The sequence below is a fragment of the Amia ocellicauda genome, chromosome 2, assembly GCF_036373705.1.
Source record: "Amia ocellicauda isolate fAmiCal2 chromosome 2, fAmiCal2.hap1, whole genome shotgun sequence".
Taxonomy (NCBI): Eukaryota; Metazoa; Chordata; class Actinopteri; order Amiiformes; family Amiidae; genus Amia; species Amia ocellicauda.
In genome coordinates this window covers 32,764,757-32,789,026 of record NC_089851.1, presented here as the reverse complement: position 1 = coordinate 32,789,026, position 24,270 = coordinate 32,764,757, and the positions used below count along the sequence as shown (strand labels likewise).

The 24,270-nt window shown below is 37.1% G+C and overlaps 1 protein-coding gene across 1 annotated transcript; it reads right to left on the bottom strand.

Moving 5' to 3' along the window:
• Positions 1 to 6,580: 6,580 nt before the first annotated feature.
• On the bottom strand, positions 6,581 to 24,012 carry ofcc1 (orofacial cleft 1 candidate 1). Its single transcript, XM_066723276.1, has 3 exons — positions 23,732 to 24,012; positions 12,314 to 12,452; positions 6,581 to 10,107 (listed from the first exon to the last, which is right to left on the bottom strand). Exons 1-3 carry the CDS (start codon positions 23,798 to 23,800, stop codon positions 10,031 to 10,033), a joined length of 285 nt encoding a protein of 94 aa, XP_066579373.1. The 5' UTR covers positions 23,801 to 24,012; the 3' UTR covers positions 6,581 to 10,030.
• Positions 24,013 to 24,270: the final 258 nt, after the last annotated feature.

Sequence of the window (24,270 nt, the reverse complement as noted above, 5' to 3'; positions counted from 1 at the left end):
GATGAAAGAAGCACTTGACAAATGCCTGCGCTGTGATGAGACGTTCGGTAGAATACCAGAGATGTGACGTAAACATTAAACAATACCGGCTAATGTTTCGGGAGTTGTCTGTGCAAAATGGCATGCTTATCTTCAAACAATTGTATCAGTAACACACAAAAGGAAAATTAAAGGTCTCCTGCTTCTTCAATACCACTTCTCTGTGTTGTTATTCCTCTACGGCTACATGTAACCTTGCCTTCAAATGTAACTAAACCTAAACTACCCACATAGGAAGTAATAAGAATCTTATTTTGGTAATACTAATATTAATCAGTGGGAAATCTAGTAAAGGGCAGATACACATCTCTTGTCCACCTTCTAAAACTGCTATACATTTTCTCTGGCATGTGGAAAGCATACCAAAAATCTTAATGTAATGTTTAAAAGTTTTTTTTGTTTTTGTTTTTTATGCACATTTTAAGAACTGTAATGAATAGGTTATTCCATACTTGCTGAATACCAAAAAGTTTCAAAAATAGCATTCCCTGGACTCGTTCATAGAAAGTGCAGTGTCCATAAAGTTAGCTCCCTTTGTTGTACACGATCCAACCACATATTTAAAGCCATCTCAACAACTCCGAGTGAAAGAGGGAGATCTCAACTATTAAATGTTGATCAAAGCAGTTGGGAATAGCGCGCAAGGAAATTATGACAAATAACCACACACCATGTGAACACTGTACAAATTACACTATAAACAGCAGACATTTATGCTTGATTGGAGCAATTAAATGTTTTCTTACAAAAAAAAAATCCTGTGAGAATATTTTAGAAAATGACTTTTTAATCATCTGCAGAGCTGTTGTGACTACTGTCTCATGACTCTGATAAAATTCTAGCTATTAAGAATTAATTGTAACCCTTGTAGTCAATGGCTGCTCAAGTAAGCCATGTTATATCAAATCTACCCATTTATAATAACTCCATATAACCACCACCCCTGTGCGTGTGTGTGTTTGTGTGTGTGTATAATATGCATGCAGTACAAATAATGATGACATGTACAATGCATTGTAAAATGTAATAATCCCTACAGTAACATTACAGTCCATTCAAACTTAATGATGAATACTGTTTTGTGAGGCACAGGTAATATATTCATGAAATTGCAATGTCCAATGAAACAAGTAATTTTTTTCCCTACAAAATATTGACATTTCATGTTTCATTTTTCTTTATGGCAATGTTTTATTTTAGTGGACCAAATTCCAATTTATCTTACATTTCATCTTCCTAATCAAAACACTGAACTATAATAAGGGTTACACATTTTTTTTTTAACCCTGTGGTGTGAAACAAAACATTATTGTACATTAAAGCACAGCTGTATATATCTTGTATATCTTCCGGTGGAAATATTTGATTGAGTGTTTTTTTAAAACAGACTCTTAATTCACTTTCCTATGCAATCACACCCAGAGTTCAGAGTCCAAATAGGATTTTTAAACCAAAATTTTGACACCACCCATGAAACAGAATTTGACTGAAGCTCGGTCAGCAAAATGCAAAACAAAAAAGAAAGCCTACAATGTGAATTAAACATAAACATGTACCCTACCCTAAAAGGGTATGAGACACCCACACAGAGGAAGAATGTACATTTGCATTCAAAGTGCATAAAATGATAATCACTTATTATTGACTTTACTGAGCATGATGGGTGTGGAGCCTAAACTCATGAGCAACAGGAAATTCAAAGTTCATGCGGGTGTTTACTGATGACTTCATTTAATGATTTGATGACACATCGTCATGATTTTATTTACACTTGTGAGCATCTACTGAATCTGCACACAAGGAGAAAACACATTAAAAAACCAAAAACACCTACCAAATGTGATTCTTTCCCCAAAATATATATATAAAAAAAAAAAAAAACAGTTTTAAAGAATCACTTGAAATCATAATACTAATTCAATCATTTAAATCGTTTATTTTTTAACTGGGAGCTTTGGAATGTATTTGTCAATTTGTTTAACGTGCTACGGTGGTTGTTACGTCTTACATGTTGTTCGTGTGTAATTTGAAACCTCCGAAGCACCAAAACATTCCCAAAGTTTCCTCAAAAACAGACAGACAAAAGAAAACTAGGAAGGCACATTATTTGTTAATTTGATTTGATGTTTCTTAATTATTTGTATATATGTAAGATTAAATATAATTCTCAGAGGCTGTAAAGATTTATTCATGTATTTGTTTGTTTATTTATTAATCCACCCATTTATTGGTTTGTTTTACTATCTATTTATTTATTTAGATCCTATATTGTATGCAGTGTACTCTAATCATATCTTAACAGGGGGCCAGTGTGTGCAGTGCTCTGTCAGGCAACAAAAAGATACTCGCTTTGCAAAACTGCTGATAAACAAGGACGGACAACCAAGGCAAAAAAAAAAAAAAATGTGTGTGTGTTTTCAGTCACCATATGGGCCTGCTATTGTACTGTAAAATAAAATATTGGCCTTTTGACAAGTTTGAAAAATATTTGTGCATCATTTTGCAAATGCCTTTTATGTTTCCTATGCATAAAATGGTGCAAAGTGGGATTTAACCATTTTTACTGTCCTGCAGAATGGAAACTATAAAATTATGTCTCTAGATAAACCTTAACCAAAGCCCAGCTATAATGCAGAAGGAAGATTGCATATCAGAGATAAAGACACGCTTTGAACACAGTTGTTTTTCAATTGGTTATGATACCTAATCCTAAGGTTAATATTGCTTCCTATTACCTTCCATATCTGGAAAATGTGCACATTTGAGTGATGACTTTCCTACAGGAACTAACAGCTGTATGTGCAAATCATGCATATAAATCAATTACCAAGGCCTATGTACTTTAAATGCACCCATTAATTAAGCAATGTCAGATACAATGAACCGTGAAGTTCATTACATTTTTAGCATTCAAACCAAGGATTATTTGAAGAAGAAAATTAGTTTACCTAATGATTAGTGCAATAAAGTCGGTGGTTGCCAGCCACGACTCGTTGCAACTCAGCCACGAGTCAGTACGAGGCAGCGTACGAGAACGTTTCAGAGACTTCCCATTAACGTATGGATATAGGTTGATGTTTTTGTGTCTCTTGATCTTCGGCTGCAGTGTTGCTACAGTTACAGTTGCACAGACGTGACAAGAAGGGGGAAGGGGGGAGTCACAGCTGCCTACATGCAGCAATGACCTCCGCATAATGAAATATGGCTCGAACATTTTCAAGTCATTACAAGGTTTCCACATTGTGACATGATTTGCATATTCATATATTTTTCGGCAAATTATTTTCCTGTGAGCAGGACATCTGCCTCTGCCTAGACTACAAATAAATAAATAAGCAAGTTATATCCAGCTGCTTACACTTTTGCAGACCATCCTTTCTTAAGATGATGCCGTCTGTAATTGTTCTGGAGCTAGAGGTTTTAGTCTTGGTCAAGAGAAAAAAACAGAAGAATGACCAGAAAACAACAATAACAAAAACACTCCACTTAGAAATGAAATTAAACACAGGTTTAATATACAAAGGGGATGACTATTATGTATGGCTTTATGTTGACACAGTTATATAGTGTCCCTACTTTAATTATTTCCCCAATACAGCAGATATAAATGCTTTTGCTGTCAAGTGGAAACATCCAATTTTATGCTGGCAGATTTTATTTTAAAGACTACATGTTACCACTGTCAAGGTGCTAGATGTTGTCTCCACTACAAAATCTGCTTTCCAAACTGAATTAAAGCTACACAGAATTTAATCTAATTTGTTATTTGCCAGTTTCAAAGGGAATGGTCAAGACTAAAGCAACGTTTCTCTGATTCTCTGAGAAGGTGCTGCAGGGTGTCCAATAGCAACCCACAGATTTCAAATTCACCTTTTTTAGAGCTTCTCACACCAATAAGTAGCCGTGCCACTGGTCAGGTTTCACTCCACACAACTTATTGCTCATATCGTGTTCTTGCTCCGTGATTCTGCTCACCGCCTGCAATCATTTCTCTCCTATCTGATTGCTATCAGTCATTGAATGTGATGTTAAACACGGAAATTACTCCAGTGTTCGAGCAGTGAAGTGCCTTGCTAAATCAAGTAGATGCTTCTCCAATCAAGACTGCAGTGACATTCTCTAGATTCGATTAATTAAATGGGGTTAAATCAGTTCATGAACCTTTACTTGAAGTCTTTCTTCAGATTGATGTTTGTTCTTCAACATTACATCTTGATTGTTTTGTTGTTCTTGATATCAATCTTTCTATATGTAGGAACGCTTAATATGTTATCATATTAAACATAAAACCGTCATCTTGCAGTGCCCTTACAACCTTTGTGAAGCATGGGAGGAACAAAGACCTCCTATATGAATGCTCTGAAATGTGCCCTGCCAGGTCAGTCATTTTTATTTATTTATATATATCTTTTAATATATAAATCAATATGCCTTTGAGCATAACCACCTCTGTATAGATTTCCCAATTGTGGTCCAATTTTTGGTGGCTCCCAGTCACCATCCACTTATAAACATTCAGCTTTGAATCATTGATGTTTTTGGACCTGTGCACCAAATTGCACTCCAATCCCAGGCCTTTATCAGAGCCTTTCAGCCATCCATCCATCCATCTTCAAAACCATTTATCCTGGTGAGGGTCACAGGGAAGCCGGAGCCGATCCCGGCAGGCATAGGCGACAAGGCAGGAATACACCCAGGACGGGACACCAGTCCATCACTGGGCAACACACACAGGGCAATTTAGAGAGACCAATCAACCCAACCCGCATGTCTTTGGACCAGGGGCGTTGCTAGACTTCAGCTCACCCGGGGCTGACAGTGATTTCTCCGGTACGAGCGGGGGGGGCTGACGCTGATTTTTCCGGTAGGAGTGGAAGGGTGGGGCTGCTGATGATGATCGGGTGCGTGGGGAGGTGGGCTGACCGTTATTTCTCGGGTAGGAGCCGGGGGTTGGGGGGGGTGCTGACGGTGATTTCTCGGGTAGGAGCGGGAAGGGGGGGGTGGGGTCAAAAGATCCAGGGCTATTACTAATGACGCCGATACTTTGGTGGGAGGAAACCGGAGTGCCCAGAGAAAACCCACATGGACATGGGGAGAACAGACAGGCCCCCCCTAGCTGGAACACAAACCTGGGACCCCGGAACTGTGAGGCAGCAGCGCTAACCACCGCACCACCGCACCACACCTCCTTTCAGCAGTCAGGGCTCCTTAACAAAGTTTACGCTATGTGAATGTGGGTACAGGTGACTAAGAAGTACTTGCCACGTTGCATATGGCACCCAAAGGCATAAGCAATGGTTCTTGGCCAGTGTCTGCTCAACATCTGGTCTGAACCTGTGCGAGATTACACCCAGTTGAACACAAATGTCCCAAATGACAGAGTGGGTACCATGCTTAATCTTGTATGACTATGGAAACACAACCTGCACAGACAATTTTTTTTTAATTCAAATATCTGTATAATAAAACCAGGTTGATTAAATAAAGACATTTTTGAAATTATTCCATTGATCGTGTCATCTGATCATCAACATATCCATCATTGTTGCTTAATAAATAATATACAATCAATCAATCAATAGAATAGAATAGATGCTATACATGTTGGCTTACATTTGATTTGTGTTCTGTAAATGTTATTTGAAAGGGGGGGAACTCAAATCAAGCTGTGTGGTACTTGAAAATAATAATAATAACAATCCCAATAAAATGTGGTTAGCGCCGTCATTTTTTGTCTACTCCTACGTTACATGTCACCGAGGTAAAGCATTTCAATTTCTGCACCAAAAGGAAAAATCTGCTTAATCCAGGAAGAAAAGACTTTATCCATGTCAGTGAAAATTTGATTTACGAGAGTCCCCTTTGTTTTGTTAACCTATTTTCATTCAAATGAATTAAGTTAGGACATGAAGTAAGCCTGCAGAGACTGAGCACGCTGAGTGCCTGAGTGAGGGCTGCGGCGCTTGTGAAGCCGACACTTTACGCAGAACACAAAAATGTTCCAAATATGTGAGAAGCAGAAGCCAAAGGGTACATAAATATAGAATTAAACAAAGTATTATTTTCGAGTGTTGGCTGTGGCAACATCCTTGGGCAGCAGCTATGCAGATGCCGGTGCTCACTTCAAAAGTTGCAGTTGCTAAATGATAGCTCGGCAAAAAGTGTTTCTTTTAACTTAAATCAGCAAATGTAAAGGAGAACCTAAAGGCATTTGAGAACATAATAGCTACCAGGGATGCATTCATTTGAAATGTAAATTATATTGAAATACTATTTGTCATGTGGAATCAAATATTTGAAAATTGTGAATCTTTTTTTTATTTTTGTGTATTGCTTTTTTGTTTTCCTAAAATTGCAGCTAAAAGCAAAGTATTAGATAAAAAGGAGGGCTTTACATTTCATTGTTTTGTTATGTTTATAATAATAATAAAACATTAATAGTAGTAGTAGTTGAAAACATGTTTTTCTGTTTGTTTGTTTTTGTTTTTAATCAGAACCAAAGCTGAAGCTTCAAGTTATTTTCAGGCTCTTTCCAGATGGTATTTATTTCAATCACAGCAGACTTTTCTTAGAACTTCAGTACCGTTACATGACATACAACGTTTTACATTAAATGCAGCTGAAAAACTACAAATAATAAATATGTTAACTTATATCAATTTGTAAACAGTTCATAAGCTTTTGTGTCCAGGAGGCCACAGCAGGCCTTAACTTTGAAAAACACAGTGTTGTTCAAGTGTTCTTCAGATGTTTCTAAAGCATGCCACAATGATTAAAATGCCCCCAAACCCACTGAAACATGCAGGTTATTTACCCACTCAATAAAACTAAAAGGCTCAGTAGATGGATGGCTTGACCAGGGGCATTTTTACAATGCCTTTCTTTGCCAGGTTTGTTTTCATATTATACCCTCAACATGCCCACACACCACAATATAATTCTTGCTGCTTGAGCGTTTCAGCAATGAACAACATAAAAAAACACCAATGTATAATTTAGCTTCCTCTGAAGATCCACAGTTACATTTCCAAAAGACTTTCCGGAACAGAATTATGAATACATCGGCTTCACAGACAAACAACTCTGAAATGTAATCAAACAGAAAACAGCAATGCTTATATCTTTTCCCAGGACCTCGGGACCTCCAGTTTAATTTGAATCTCTGTGGTAAGGAATGTCAGTGCCATGGAGGATGTTCTTGCCAAAATCAAAAAGAAACACTGGTGGATTCAAACGGTGATGACAAGAAACCATCAATGGATCAAATAACTGGAAGCAAAGACTTTCAGGAGTGTACTGGCTTTACTTTAGAAAACACTGAAAATAGAGGAAGAAAAGCTTCAGTGCAACAATAATTAGCGGAGACCCTTTCATGCACAAAATCACAGAAACAACCTTTTGCAGTTGAATTGTATTCTGTTAAGATTACATAGAGAATGAAGGGGAAATGGAATTGTTAGAATGTACCTGTTGTTTTATATGTATATGTAATGTGTATATCATCATCATCCTCAGTCTATATTGATCAACTGCTAGAAGGCCTTCCCTTTCCATGTTATTCCTGCAAAGTTTATAATTTAATCTTCTCATCTTTTATGTGGTCTTCTACGTCTTTTTTATCTCTTGGGATCCATTTGATAGCCTCCTTAGTCCATCATTGATATGTTCGTGCCATGTTTCTGGCCCATTGCCATTTTAATTTTTCTCTCTCTTCTTGCTATTCCAAGCATAACATCTGTCCATGCAGTTTCTGTAACATTTTTGCATGAAGTGACCAGTGTTCAGAGCCATAAATGAGCATACATATAGATAGATAGATTTGTTTTATATATTTTATATCTAGAGGAAACAATATAAATATATATACTTATATTATAAATATGTGAGTTCTCCATATAGTGATGGAGTGTACATTCCCAGATGTGAACTGGGAGGCTCTGGGACCCTGGGGGTTGAGGAAGGTGCACTCCATCTTGGAAAAGGAGGCTGAAGTCAAGGTGGCCATGTTGGTAGAGCCTCTTCATGGTATAATTGGTTGTTGTGCTATGGGTTTAATGGGATAATTGGGTGTACTTGGTGAGAATTTAAAAGCACATGGGGAACAAAGGGAAGAGAGAGAGAAGGGAGAACAAAGGAGAATCTGAGGAAAATCTGAGGAAAATGAAAAACGAAAAACGAAAAACAAAAAACACAGTGTGGCTATATGAATTAAACAAAGGTTTTTCCCCACAGGGTAAACAGACCTAGCTGTCCCTGGTGAGTTTATTGAATAGGTGAGGACCCAGAGATGGGTTAGGTTTTTGTTTGTTTATTTTTATTTTTATAATAAATGTATGCCACAGTATTTCAGCATATACCTGTGTGTGTGTTTCTGGGTTTCAGCTGTACAGGGAAGCTGATCATTCATAATATTTAATATCCATGTGGGTTGACTACTGCATTAGACCATTTTTTGGTCATGCCAGCTGTTGACTGTTAATTTTCTTATTCTGACTGTCCCTAAACATGTTTGGTCTTCCATTTGTATTTAATTAAAAACATTGAATGCAAGTTTAATTCATACATTTAATTAGTTTTGTTTTATGAAATTCAACAAAATACTATCAACAAGGTTTTACCAGAGTATTGTGTTTTTGGACTGAAGACATTCCTACTTGACGTTGTATAACCCTGATGCCACAGTGGTTTACACACAGTGACAGAAACTTTAATACCAAAAGTATAAGATAATGAGGACTATTCATGAGATTCCCAAAAGGGTTCCTACTAAAGAAGTTTGGCTCTAATGACCATCAATAAAATGAACCATCATCAATGAAAATGACAGGTTATTAAGATTCTGGATTAAGCTATGAGTTTAATATGATAGGCTATCTATAAAACCTTTACAACCTGGTCCTATTTGCACAGATTACATCCCCAGTGCTCAATGCCAAAGACACATGTTAATAAGCTCACAACCTTTAATTAAGCAATATGTATAAGTAGATTCCCATTAAGCTGTGATTTGTGGGCTAGTTCATTATAGCTAGCTCCAGCCACCAGACACATATTCAATACAAATCAAGCAGCCTGAATATTATCCAGCTTAATGTGAGCCCAATATTGATATTTTATCACTGCCTCTGATTAGTGACTTTTAGAATCTTCATTTTTCATCTTGTTGGGGCAGCAATGAAGACCTAATGACCCTAGTTAATTTTCAGATGGAATCATTAATTGACATTGTTTATTGGGTAATTAATGGTTATAATGTAAAACATATTTAAGTTTCTTCTCCATACAGTGAGTTTTTATAACGGTTTAGACAACAGTCATGTAAAAAAAGGGGCAGTTAACCCATTCTGCTGCTAAATGCCCTGAAACCCTTGTCTTTATCTGCTTTCATGATATCTAAGGACTTTCCCAGAGTTATTTGTGATTTATTACGCTTTAAAATTGATATTATTTCTCTCAGCACTTTATATGTTAATTACATATTTCTCAATAGTGATACCGTTAAATTAATGTCAATAACTGAAAATCATTAAGGAACAGAAAATGTTTGATGGCTGAAATCAATAATAATAACACTGAAGTATAAGATATGATATAATATCTTAATATAATATACAGCTCTGGAAAAAAATAAGAGAGCACTGCAATTTGTCCTTAAATCAGCATCTCTACATGTATGGCGGCCATTCATATTTTTATTAGGAATTTGGGAGAAATGTTGTCAGTAGTTTATAGAATAAAACAAAAATGTTCATTTTACCCAAACACATACCTATAAATAGTAAAACCAGAGAAACTGATCATTTTGCAGTGGTCTCTTAATTTTTTCCAGAGCTATGTGTGTGTATATATATATATATATATATATATATACAATAAAATATGAGATCTGGCATATTCCCAAAACTTGTTGAAAGTATTTGCATTTATAAATAAGTGCTATATTTGTGTGTATGTGGAACAAACAGTCTATTATGTAGATGGAATTAAAAGTTCATTCTTGACTGAACAGTTTTCTAACTGCAGTCGAATCAGAGCAACTTCTTCCAGCTGGGCCAACTCTGGGAGATTCTAAGGATAGAAAAAGACCCATCAGACAGTTCAAAATGTTTTAAATGGTGTTGATTACATCGAAGATATTTGGATTAAGTGACCACAATATCTTTATTTCCCTATCTACCTACAATTTGTGAATCTCTACATTTCTGACACCGATTAAAACAAATTAATCTCACTACTTTCGTTTCAAAGCTGTGTTCACAGTAAGCCTCTTCTTGTTGAGAAACATCCCTGCTGGTTTGATGTATTGTGAAATAGATGCAAAGCAAAATTGGAAGGGAAAATTAACAACAAAAAACATGTTTATACAATTGCTTCAATATGGGATTGGTTAATTAAAAGAAAAAAAAGGCAATTCTTGGGGTTTTTGCCAGGGAGAGGAATTTGGAAATCCTGAAATGTGTTTTTTGAGGGGGGGATTTTAGGACCACTGGTTACGGAATGAACACTTGTCTGAACATTATAGAACATTACATTATTATCCAAGGTGAACAAACAATGATCTATATATATATATAGTGGGGGAAAAAGTATTTGATCCCCTGCTGATTCTGTACGTTTGCCCACTGACAAAGAAATGATCAGTCTATAATTTTAATGGTAGGTGTATTTTAACAGTGAGAGACAGAATAACAGCAAAAAAATCCAGAAAAACACATTTAAAAAACGTTATACATTGATTTGCATGTTAATGAGGGAAATAAGTATTTGACCCCTTCGACTTAGTACTTAGTGGCAAAACCCTTGTTGGCAATCACAGAGGTCAGACGTTTCTTGTAGTTGGCAACCAGGTTTGCACACATCTTAGGAGGGATTTTGTCCCACTCCTCTTTGCAGATCCTCTCCAAGTCATTAAGGTTTCGAGGCTGACGTTTGAGGCAACTCGAACCTTCAGCTCCCTCCACAGATTTTCTATGGGATTAAGGTCTGGAGACTTGCTAGGCCACTCCAGGACCTTAATGTGCTTCTTCTTGAGCCACTCCTTTGTTGCCTTGGCTGTGTGTTTTGGGTCATTGTCATGCTGGAATACCCATCCACGACCCATTTTCAATGCCCTGGCTGAGGGAAGGAGGTTCTCACCCAAGATTTGACGGTACATGGCCCCGTCCATCGTCCCTTTGATGCGGTGCAGTTGTCCTGTCCCCATAGCAGAAAAACACCCCCAAAGCATAATGTTTCCACCTCCATGTTTGACAGTGGGGATGGTGTTCTTGGGGTCATTCCTCCTCCTCCAAACACGGCGAGTTGAGTTGATGCCAAAGAGCTCGATTTTGGTCTCATCTGACCACAACACTTTCACCCAGTTCTCCTCTGAATCATTCAGATGTTCATTGGCAAACTTCAGACGGGCCTGTACATGTGCTTTCTTGAGCAGGGGGACCTTGCGGGCACTGCAGGATTTCAGTCCTTCACGGCGTAGTGTGTTACCAATTGTTTTCTTGGTGACTATGGTCCCAGCTGCCTTGAGATCATTAACAAGATCCTCCCGTGTAGTTCTGGGCTGATTCCTCACCGTTCTCATGATCATTGAAACTCCACGAAGTGAGATCTTGCATGGAGCCCCAGACCGAGGGAGACTGACAGTTATTTTGTGTTTCTTCCATTTGCGAATAATCGCACCAACTGTTGTCACCTTCTCACCAAGCTGCTTGGCGATGGTCTTGTAGCCCATTCCAGCCTTGTGTAGGTCTACAATCTTGTCCCTGACATCCTTGGACAGCTCTTTGGTCTTGGCCATGGTGGAGAGTTTGGAATCTGATTGATTGATTGCTTCTGTGGACAGGTGTCTTTTATACAGGTAACGAGCTGAGATTAGGAGCACTCCCTTTAAGAGAGTGCTCCTAATCTCAGCTCGTTACCTGTATAAAAGACACCTGGGAGCCAGAAATCTTGCTGATTGATAGGGGATCAAATACTTATTTCCCTCATTAACATGCAAATCAATTTATAACTTTTTTGAAATGCGTTTTTCTGGATTTTTTTGCTGTTATTCTGTCTCTCACTGTTAAAATTCACCTACCATTAAAATTATAGACTGATCATTTCTTTGTCAGTGGGCAAACGTACAGAATCAGCAGGGGATCAAATACTTTTTTCCCTCACTGTATATATATATATAATTATATTAACATTAACATTATATATAACATTATATTAAGATCATTTATATTTATATCAACAGAAACATTTTTTTTTTCTCCCCCAGATTCAAACTTACGCCATGCAGATTTCCTTTTTCTCTCCCTCGGTGCAAATGTTGAAGATGGTCTGAGGCCAGTGTCAGCATTATCGGTGTGTTTCTGTTCCCCACCTTGTTCACACTGAAGAAGCTCTGTGCTTCTGATGTCACCAGTTACCTTTAAAGGAAGCCCAGAGTGACCATTATGTTGTGTGATAAAGGGTGTCTTGCTTTTCAATGATGGTTAATAAAAACATATTCAATTTTATAATGGGTAGTTATTAAATGAAAGTACCATTGAACGCTCATTCCAAAAGGTCACTCGGAACACACTGAGCGATTAGAAGTTGCCTGTTCTATGAATACCTCATTTCAAGTACTTTTTTGAAGTATAATAGTTACACACTGTTAGACACTGTAATTACACTTAAGGTAACCATCAGGTAATATGAAACAAGTCCAAATCTACTACAATTTTAGCTGTTCTGAAGTTAAAAGTCTTAAAGGACTTATGGTCACCTAGAAATAAAATTCTGTAACATACTACCTAAATTGAGTTAGAACAAGGTTAATGAAAGCGCTCAGGTTGTGGAAAATCTTAAGCAGGAAAACATGGTCTGTTCTAAAGATAAAATAGGGAGTGATAATACATTTGTTCTGTTCTACCTAAACCATGAACTGGTCACAAACAATGCAGAGCTCATCCAAGACATAATATATAAAGATCTCAAAATAATATCAATATCAATTCAATTGGAATTTGTAAAATGTATTATGCCTTCAACTGCACTGTATTATTGCACTTTGTATTGCTATTGTAAGTCGACACAAATTGTGGACAAGGGCGTCTGCTAATAAATAATTAATAATAATAATAATAATAATAAAAAATACTGCAGTTTATACAGCTGGCTTGCATTCTTAATTCCAAATGAGCATTAATGAGACATGAGAACGCAACCTATAAAAACAATTTAGATGTTTACATTGACCCATCATAATGTCTAGACACTGTATGACACAATACAGTTTGATAAACAGACATCTGGATCTATTTTTTAAAGTATAGAATTGATGTAACCAGAAGGCATTTTCAAAGTATACAATGTACAAGTTATACCACATTTAAAATAATAATACTGTGTACATGTTTTCCTACTGTAGGACATGGTGACCACAAACATATCTAGTTGAAATGATGTACTTCTTGACTGAGACTGCAATAAGTCAAAATCCTTAAGCAGTACTGACAATGTTAAGAGTGTTTCAAGATCAACAATGATACAGGGACCCAAGCCGGCAAAGTGACCTAAATTACTGCAAAATCTGCAAAGCTGTGCAGATTAAGATGAAGCTCAACAATGACCTTCAATAACCCATTTGTGATCTTCTCCAAGCACTTATGTTGTTTTTGTTGCTGTTATTGTTGTTTTCAGTCTTTTAAGTAAATATATTTAATTATCAAAAAATCTGTGAGCTCTGTACACCAAGAATGGCCAGAGATCAGAGAGGCTTTGGAAATCTTATTCCAACTCCAACAGGGTTAATTATTCAAAATATATATATATATATATATATATATATATATATATATATACATATATATATATATATATACATATATATATATATATATACACTCACCTAAAGGATTATTAGGAACACCATACTAATACTGTGTTTGACCCCCTTTCGCCTTCAGAACTGCCTTAATTCTACGTGGCATTGATTCAACAAGGTGCTGAAAGCATTCTTTAGAAATGTTGGCCCATATTGATAGGATAGCATCTTGCAGTTGATGGAGATTTGTGGGATGCACATCCAGGGCATGAAGCTCCCGTTCCACCACATCCCAAAGATGCTCTATTGGGTTGAGATCTGGTGACTGTGGGGGCCAGTTTAGTACAGTGAATTCATTGTCATGTTCAAGAAACCAATTTGAAATGATTCGACCTTTGTGACATGGTGCATTATCCTGCTGGAAGTAGCCATCAGAGGATGGGTACATGGTGGTCATAAAGGGATGGACATGGTCAGAAACAATTCTCAGGTAGGCCGTGGCATTTAAACGATGCCCAATTGGCACTAAGGGGCCTAAAGTGTGCCAAGAAAACATTCCCCACACCATTACACCACCACCACCAGCCTGCACAGTGGTAACAAGGCATGATGGATCCATGTTCTCATTCTGTTTACGCCAAATTCTGACTCTACCATCTGAATGTCTCAACAGAAATCGAGACTCATCAGACCAGGCAACATTTTTCCAGTCTTCAACTGTCCAATTTTGGTGAGCTTGTGCAAATTGTAGCCTCTTTTTCCTATTTGTAGTGGAGATGAGTGGTACCCGGTGGGGTCTTCTGCTGTTGTAGCCCATCCGCCTCAAGGTTGTACGTGTTGTGGCTTCACAAATGCTTTGTTGCATACCTCGGTTGTAACGAGTGGTTATTTCAGTCAAAGTTGCTCTTCTATCAGCTTGAATCAGTCGGCCCATTCTCCTCTGACCTCTAGCATCAACAAGGCATTTTCGCCCACAGGACTGCCGCATACTGGATGTTTTTCCCTTTTCACACCATTCTTTGTAAACCCTAGAAATGGTTGTGCGTGAAAATCCCAGTAACTGAGCAGATTGTGAAATACTCAGACCGGCCCGTCTGGCACCAACAACCATGCCACGCTCAAAATTGCTTAAATCACCTTTCTTTCCCATTCAGACATTCAGTTTGGAGTTCAGGAGATTGTCTTGACCAGGACCACACCCCTAAATGCATTGAAGCAACTGCCATGTGATTGGATGGTTAGATAATTGCATTAATGAGAAATTGAACAGGTGTTCCTAATAATCCTTTAGGTGAGTGTATATATATATATATATTAAAGATGGATATTTTGGCACAATATCATATTCCAAATACATTTTTGGAATCTTCTTTCTTCATAGCCCAGAGCAGGAACTGCATTGCATTTTATATTGAAACAGATTTGCATGTCTTTATCATAGATCACAATGTTTGGACAGGTGCACACTTTCAACACGAGGACTATACGATTCTCATCATGGTCTATTGAACATATCCAAGAAGCAACTACTGTACACATATATAGTGCATACAGTGTTCCAATGACAATTCAAACTGTTTAATACACATGTATGCAGGAAGTTACACCCAACTGTATTTTAACCTTTGTGATTTTGTTTTAGTGTGCAAAAACATGATGAAGAAATATTTAATATAGTTTTTCCCCAATAACTTTAATCTGCCTCACAAGGAAACTTTATCAATCCATATTACTGATACATTGCAGTGTAAACATAATTATTCAAACCACAAATAATAATAATTTCTTGCAAAACTATTTTCTTATATCTGAAGGGTTGTGATGACCTCATAACAAATGAAGCGTGCTCTCAAGTTCCAATCGAGTGTACCACTGAGTAATTATAAATATGAACAAGAAACGGCATTGATGCAGTTTGTCAATTAGTGTTGCTTTAAGGTATTTTTAAAGGTTAATTTTTGTATTCCAAATATAAATTAGGTCAATATTGGCAAGCATGATTTGATTTGGATATCCGCAAAAGCTGAGTCATGAAAACTCTTCCGAAGGAACATTGTTAATGGTCATTCAAACAGTGCATCACGCCCAATGAGTTATTACGATATAACCATTTATTTTGTGGCACTCACTTCCAAAGGTCAAGATGGATAAAAATGGTAACTTATTAAAAAAAAACTATCTTTTCAAATGTCCTAACAATCATGTTAAACCGTAAAGCACTTTTACAGATTTTTCTCAAGCTGTTTGCTCAACCCTCAAACTGGCACAAGAGAGATGAAGGCAACAGACACTCACAGGAATTTTACCTCTGTTACACAATGCAAGCCTAATGCTCAAATAGCAAATTGTAGGCATCAAACAAAGAACCTTATGTATCTCCCCACTGATAATGTTTACGTTGTCAGGCCAGACGCACAACCTACTTTTCAACTTTAAGCCAAACCAACAATGCAGTGTCCAGATTTGGGTTTTATGTTACAATTAAATTAGATTAATTGACCTGTAAACTAATTGGCACCAATTTAGTTCTGAGCAGAGACATGTGCTAGTTTGGCAGAATAGGAGACCACGTTAATTTAATATATTGTAAAGTTTAAAAACATATTGTAAACATGGAGTAACATGTAAACATCTTTCGATCATGTGTAAGATTAAAAATGCCTGATAATCCACACAGCACCAGTGAGCCAAGTATGACTAACATACACATCATAAACATGAGTGGCAGTTTAAATAAATAGACTAACACCAATCCAATCAAATCATTATCAGAAGACCTTAAGATACTATAGTATTCTGTTTTTTAACACCATCATATTTTAATGGTGAATTTACTACATGTTTCGAAGGGAAAAAAGCCATTTAAATCTGTGGAATAGTGGAGTAAGCATCTGTGGAATAGTGGAGTAACCTTGTGTTTATCACACAGTGTTGATGGTACTTATAAAATCAGCTTTTAAGCAAACCATAAATAATTTGTTGAAAGCTAATATTCAATCTGTTCAAGCTTTAGTTGTGCATTTTTTATGGAACTTTTACACAAACAAATCTAGGCATCCCATATGTTGCAGGAAACGCACATGTGAAGTTGTTTATGCTGCAGAGTGTCTATTTTAGGGCACGCACACTTTAAAGGTTAGCCTTGGAGAAAAAGAGACGGAAAAACAAACCTGAAGAAGTTGAAGGGGATGGAAATATCATTTCCCTTTTTGGTTTGTTTTAAAAAACACAGCAGAAGCAAATATCCATAAATAACACAGAACTATTATTAACTAATGTTAGAATCCTTAAGAGCTCGGAAATTCACTTATCCCATTCAAAATTGGATTGTGCTCCCTCTCCTTTTTCTTTCATAATAATGATTTGATAATGGATCCAGATGAAAGCTCCAGAAATATTTGTTTTTCCAATTCTGTTTTTGCAACTCTGCTTTTTTGTACTTCGAATGAAACAAAAAAAGTGACTCATTTTAGACAAAAGCATTAGGGATCATTCTTATTATCTAAAAGGAAAATCTAATGAACAATGTGTTATGCATAACTAAGAGTCAAAGGGTACAGACAAGCTGCAGGAAGAAATATATAGAAAGTAGAAAGTATTTAACAACAAGCTGACAATGTAAGATTACTGTTAAAGAAGTGCTTTGTGACATGAACACTTTAATTGAAATCCAGCACTGAAAAACACACAAGTATAGATCTGTATAGATAATTTTCAGTTATGTGATTGTAATTTGTGTGGTCAGACCCCGTGATCAGATTGGAACCCCTGTCTCGGGCACACCTTTAAACACCTGACCGGTACAACTCCACCAATACAGCAACAAACCCCACACCAAAAGGTTCCCCTGGGGGTGGGATTTGAATGCTCTTCCATGATCGGAGAGGGATGACGTCACCACAACGAGAACACACTCTATTACAGGAACAAGAAATTGCACAACCGCACATGAGAATGACTTTTTAAAAGGTTTTAGAGTATACTCATCCTCCTGGAGCTTGACAGAATGGAGGTTTAAGTTCCTTTTGCTCATGCTTGACAGTTACATTTGGAGCAGTTACCCTAGATTGCTGTATGTGCATATTTTACACGACTCCTTGATTGTATGTGTAACTAGCATTACCATGGAACAAAATGTATTCACACAGCAGAAAATATTCCAATTGAAGATGCTGATTAAACTATTACTTCATTTAATAAAACTGGGAATATAGGAAACAATATTTTTGTAATCCTAATTTTTATAACCTTCAACATAACATTTGATGAAGCTATGAAAGATTTACCAAGAAAATATTAGATATTAAAGGATTTCTTCTGAAATAACCTATGTTTGGTGCGGCACAAAAAGATCTGAATAAACAAATGTTACAGTTTGTTTTATATATTACACTGAAAATGTAAAAATAGCAGGCCAAAGCATAACACAGGCAATGCTATTTCATACTGAAAATCTGCAACATGGGATTCTTTGTTTGAAGGCAGAAACACCTCAGTGTTATTTCTCTCAGAGGAGCTGTCAACTTAAATCTGAAGACCAGTTTGTATACAGCCTCTATCTTATATTCTTTCGAAAATTACATAAAACAGTAATAAAATCATCTCAAGTGTTCTTCAGAGTGCTGTAAATGCCCTTTGGTTATGCTGTATGTATCTATATACATAAAACTAGTATATATTTTGAAGAGAATTAGGTTGAATATGTAAAGAGCCTTCTCCCATGAAAGCAAAAATGCAAGATGCTTGGTAGCTGTACAGTAATATTACCGTCAGTATTGTTCTGGAAAATAAGATGCAGCTGCAGTTATAGTCTTTCAACTGCCACTTGACATATTGTAATGTTTATGCTGCCCCCAAATAAAGACAGACTGACATGTCATTTTACCACTTTAAATATTAAACTGAAAAAGAACAAAAAGTTTCTTTAGGAAACTTGATAGCAGCATGTAATTATCCATATTTTATAGTTTAACATGTCATGAGATGTTCATAATGAAAACCACTGGAAACTTACATTTCTCAGCGTGTAAAGTATTGATGGCTAAGTTAAAAATGTTTTATTGCTTTGAGCTGAAAGGAACAGGTAAGTCAATTTTATTAAATGGACAATTGAAAGCCTCTGTACTGACCTTCTAAGACTATCAATATGTTTGAGGGTTTTTTCAGTCGTTCAATTGTTATACTTCTGTTTGTTCTGATACATGCAATTGTTTTTCTCTCTTCTTGAAATTCCAACCATGCATCGTTCCATGGTTCTATGTGTCATGTCTAATTTCTGTGTAATTTTTGTATTTAGTAATATATATCTCCATTGCAATGCAAAATAATGCAGACTTCCTAAGGTGTCCCATTTTGTGAAATTACAAAATGATGTATGTCATTTTTTTTTAAATATTTTATTCTAAACTTGAATGCTCACACTTTTTAAGGGGAAAATAAGTTACAGTAAATGTCAGCCAAAACTAAAGAGAACAAACAGAAATATGTAGATTGCATATGTTTCCAGACCCGTCAACTCAATATTTGGTGGAAGCAATTACAGCTGGAAGTCTTTTGGGGTAAATCTTTGAACACTGCCTTGGTGTAATTTTTGCATTTTCTTTTTGGTAAATATTTCACCAAGATGCTTGGGGATCAAATAAGGACAGACGTTTCCAAATCTTTCCACAGATTCTCCAAAGGATTAAAGTCAGGACTGTGACTGGGACACTCAAAGACATTCACTTTCTTATTCTTTAGCCACTCCAGTGTAGCATTGGCTTGTGTGTTGGATCAATGCCCTGCTGAGAGGTAAATTTTTGGCCCAGTCTTTAACAGACTTTTCCTGTACTTTGATCCATACATGTTTCCTTCAATCCTAACAAGCTTTCCAGTCAATACTGAGGAGAATCATCCCCAGAGCATAATACTGTCACCACCAGACTTGACTGCAGGGATGGTGTTGACTGGGAGATGTGCTGTGATGGGTCTGCACCAAACATAATGCTTGCTTTGAGTTGGTTTATTTTTGCCACCCAGCCATACAGGTTAGTTTTGTGAAGTGTTGTGGATATTGCTGACTAATGCACATTTTCTCCCATCTCAGCATACAATGGCTTCAATGGCTCTGTAGCTCTTTCCAAGCTGTCCTTGGCCTCACAGTTTCATCCCTCACCAGTTTCCTCCTTCGCCCCGTTGCTCAGTTTGTAGGGACGACTTGATCTAGGTCTGGGTAAATCAATGCACCTTCCAGTTCTTGATGATTGAGGACACTGTGCTCACATGGATATTCAGAGACTTCGATATTTGTTGTACACTACTCCTGACCTGTGCTTTTCAATGATTTTATCCCTGACTTGATTTTAAAGCTTCTTGGTCTTCATGGTCAAGTCTTTGCTTGAAATTCACTACAAGGCACGGTGTATATATATATCGAGCATCTGTGGGATGTGCTGGACAAACAAGTCCGATCCATGGAGGCCCCACCTCGCAACTTACAGGACTTAAAGGATCTGCTGCTAACGTCTTGGTGCCAGATACCACAGCACACCTTCAGAGGTCTAGTGGAGTCCATGCCTCGACGGGTCAGGGCTGTTTTGGTGGCAAAAGGGGGATCTACACAGTATTAGGCAGGTGGTCATAATGTTATGGCTGATCAGTGTACAGTATATATATATATATATATATATATATATATATATATATATATATATATATATATATATATATGAGAGGCCACTTTGTAAGGTTCATCGACTTAATCGCGTGTTGCTCCTCCTTTTGGCCTCAACAGCCTGAGTTCATCAGGACAAGGACTCAACAAGGTGTTGTAAGTGCGCTACAGGGATTTTGGCCCATGTTGACTCCACTGCTTCCCACAGCTGTTACAAATTGGCTGGTGCTGGATCTCTACTCTGAATAGCTTGTTCCATCTTATCCCACAGATACTTGATTGGACTGAGATCTGATGACTGGGGAGGCCACTGCACTGAGCTGAATTCACTGTCATGTTCCCGGAACCATCCCTGGACAACCCTGACCATGTGGCATGAAGCTTTATCCTGCTGAAAGAACCCATCCGCAGACGGATACACTGCTGCCATGAAGGGATATATCTGATCGCCAACGATGTTCACATATCCTGTGGCATTCAAACATTGCTCCACTCATATCAAGGGACCTAATGTGTGCCATGAAAATACACCCCCACCATCAGACCGCCACCAGCTTGCATTGTTAACACCTGGCCGGATGGATCCATGGACTCCTGCATTTTTCACCATATCCTGGTCCTCTCATCAGAGTGAAACAGCAGGAGCCGTGATTCATCAGACCAGGCGATGTTCATCCAATTCTCCCTAGTCCAGTGTTTGTGTTCTTTATCCCAGTGCAACCATAGTCTCTTGTTTTTCGCTGCCATACACTATCTATAATAAAGGCACGACGAGTTGTGAATTCTGATATGCCTCTTTCGGCATCACTGTTGTACTCGCCTGTTATTTGAATAACTTTAGCATTTTTCTTCCCATTCTCCCTCTTAATTTCACACACACACAATCCCTAAGTACACGCCTACATTTAATGGAAAAGGGAAGTATACCTAATGTGCCTAACCTAATACCTAACCTAAAGTGGCCACTTAGTGTGTGTATTTTTCACTGTGTACCAACAATCACATTTTACAATTACGAATTAGAAACTTACAAAAATATTTAATGTAAGACTAATAAAAGTTAAATAATGGATATGTGTTTAATTTATACTAAAGTAAAACACAATAAAACCATACCAATACCATGAACTTCACTTTACATGATGCTGTTTCTAACTTGGCTTTTGCAGTGATTAGAAAGAGCAAATTAGAAAGAGGGTCCACACTCAAAAACATGATTTTTCAAAAATTATGCATTTAATAATCCAAAACCATATTGCAGCCATTAGCAAGTAATTGATATATTTGACTATAGATTGTGTTTGATCTACGCACCATATTATATTATACTATTCATTTCTTGATCTGATTGTGTTCTAAGCTCAGGGTCTGTATTCTTTATTTTGCACTGACCAACCAATGTTTTAAACAACCTAGGCAAAAGCTTTAGAGGCCTAGCTACCTAACTTTCACAGTAAAGGTGCAAAGATATACATTTTAAAATATATTTAGGTAACGTACAAACACAACTTATTATAGTAACATTTCCATTTATAGTGTCCACATGCATGTACTACAAGTAAAATTAATCGCCAAAATGTTGACTAATGTTCACGTCTCCATATAAATAAAAATCAAGGCTACTTTAATTTAATTTAATGAAAAATGGTGTTTAAAATTAAAAACAGCTTTGCGTAACATTGCACTTGGTGTAGTATCATACAGGTAGTAAGTGTGCCCATATATGGATTTAAAAATACATTGGAAGAGACAAATTATACAATATCTATGTACAAATATTGACCTATATATAGCATTGTAAAAATTAATATAAGCTTGTAACGTAATATACAATTTCGTTAATGTGAAAATCTCACTATAACTCAAATATTTTCAAGTCTCAGCCAGTAGTAGTACTTTTTTGATATGATGGAATAATCAAGAGAGTTTCTATTTTTTGCAATTGACCAATATGACTGTGAGAATCTGAAAGGCAGAACCACCCACAAGTCCTGTTTTATGCATTGCTTTTCTTTTAGCTTGTTTTATTATTGTTATTATTAGTAGTAGTAGTAGTAGTTGTAGTATTAATTTACAAAAACAATAAACACAAGTATAAATAGTAGATGGATGACAGTTCATATACAAGGATATGTCCCTTTCTCATAGTTTCTGTCCTGCCTGTCCTTCTTTCGATCGAACACACCGATTGTTCATGGGTTGTTTATATTTTAAAACCTTAAGTAAATGGAGCTGTACTTTAAATACCGTATCAGTGTAGCCTACACTGCCTCAGAGCAAATTGTGGATGCGCCTTGTATCATATAAATCTCTGTTTTGACAATAACTTAAATTTTTAATGTTTGTTAGGATGTTACACATAGCTGAAGGGTATGTGAGAAAGTTCCTCAGCTTCCTGTTGCTACCAAGTCGATTTAGAAGTGCTTTTCAGTGCACTTTTGCAATGGATGTGTGAGTCAAGCTGCCTGTTTGTGTAGATTAATGTTTTCTTTAAACGCATAAGATAAGTAAAAAAGTCTTATTGTACAGTTTAATTCCTGGTACAATCATATAGACACAATCTCAAGCAGTTTATTATATAAGTTATCCCACTGAATGTAATATTATTATGATTATTATTAATATTGTCAATAGTAGCACTACTATTACAAGTGCAAAAACAAATAACCAAAAATAAAAGAGATAATAAGAATGACATACTGTAAGATAGGCCTTGATTATTTCATATAAGAACTATTGTAGGAACAATGGCTGGGAATCAATCAGAACTTTGACCCACCTTCTAATTGCAAATTACACCCTAGAATGTGATGAGGGTTGTTTTCTTTTTAAGAGTAGAAGAAATATGCTTCTTATAAAAAATAAAACTGCTTTTGTGGTGCAGAAGGGGTCAGAATTGTGATTTAATCCCAGCCCATGTTTTCAAAACTCCCTTGCAGGATACTGTTGTTCTTTATAACAGTCAAACCTGAGCCCTCACCGTGTTTGTTTTATTGCTAGGCTGCACCCCCGTACTCTGCTGCAGCTTCAAATCTCATAGAGAAAGAAGTGCTGGCTACATGTGCTGTGTTTCGCATGAGAAGCAGATCTTCTCTGTTTCTGCTGATGCATTAGTGCCAGGAAGCAGTGCGGGATTGGCAAGACTTAAAAAAAAAAAAAAAGGAGGGAGGAAAAACAAAACAAAAAACTACAACAACAACAACAACAACAACAACTGTACATCAGCATCCAGGGACTTACTGTACCTCAACAATGGCCCCATCAGGCTGCCGGAGGAAGTGTCGGTGCAGCTCTCTGAGCCCGCTGAGGTGCATGGTGTAGACAGACACATGAGTGCTGATTTCTTCTGGGCTTGTCGGCAATCCAGAGGTTTCACAGCGATGCCGGGGGTCACAGCTGGAGATGGCACAGCTAGCTGAGGGGTCCTCGGTCCAGATGTAGTCGTACACTGCCACCTAGTGAGACAGACAAAACACCCCCCCCACACAGACACACACACACACACACACACACACACGCACCCACCCCCGCATCACCCAGTTTAATTAGGAACTGTCAAGGGCTTGTCATACCAGCCAGGGCTCTCACTAAACACCAACAGGGAAAGAGAGCAACAGACAGGGTTGAGCCGAATACCTGCACTCACTTGCACAAATGCTCACTTCACACAATTAATTCCTCATACCTGAGACCATAATTCAAGACTATTAAAAATGAGGGAGACAGGGCTGTTGTTGTGTGTTTTTTTTCTTTTTTTATGTGCATTTGAAAAGCTGTGGACGGT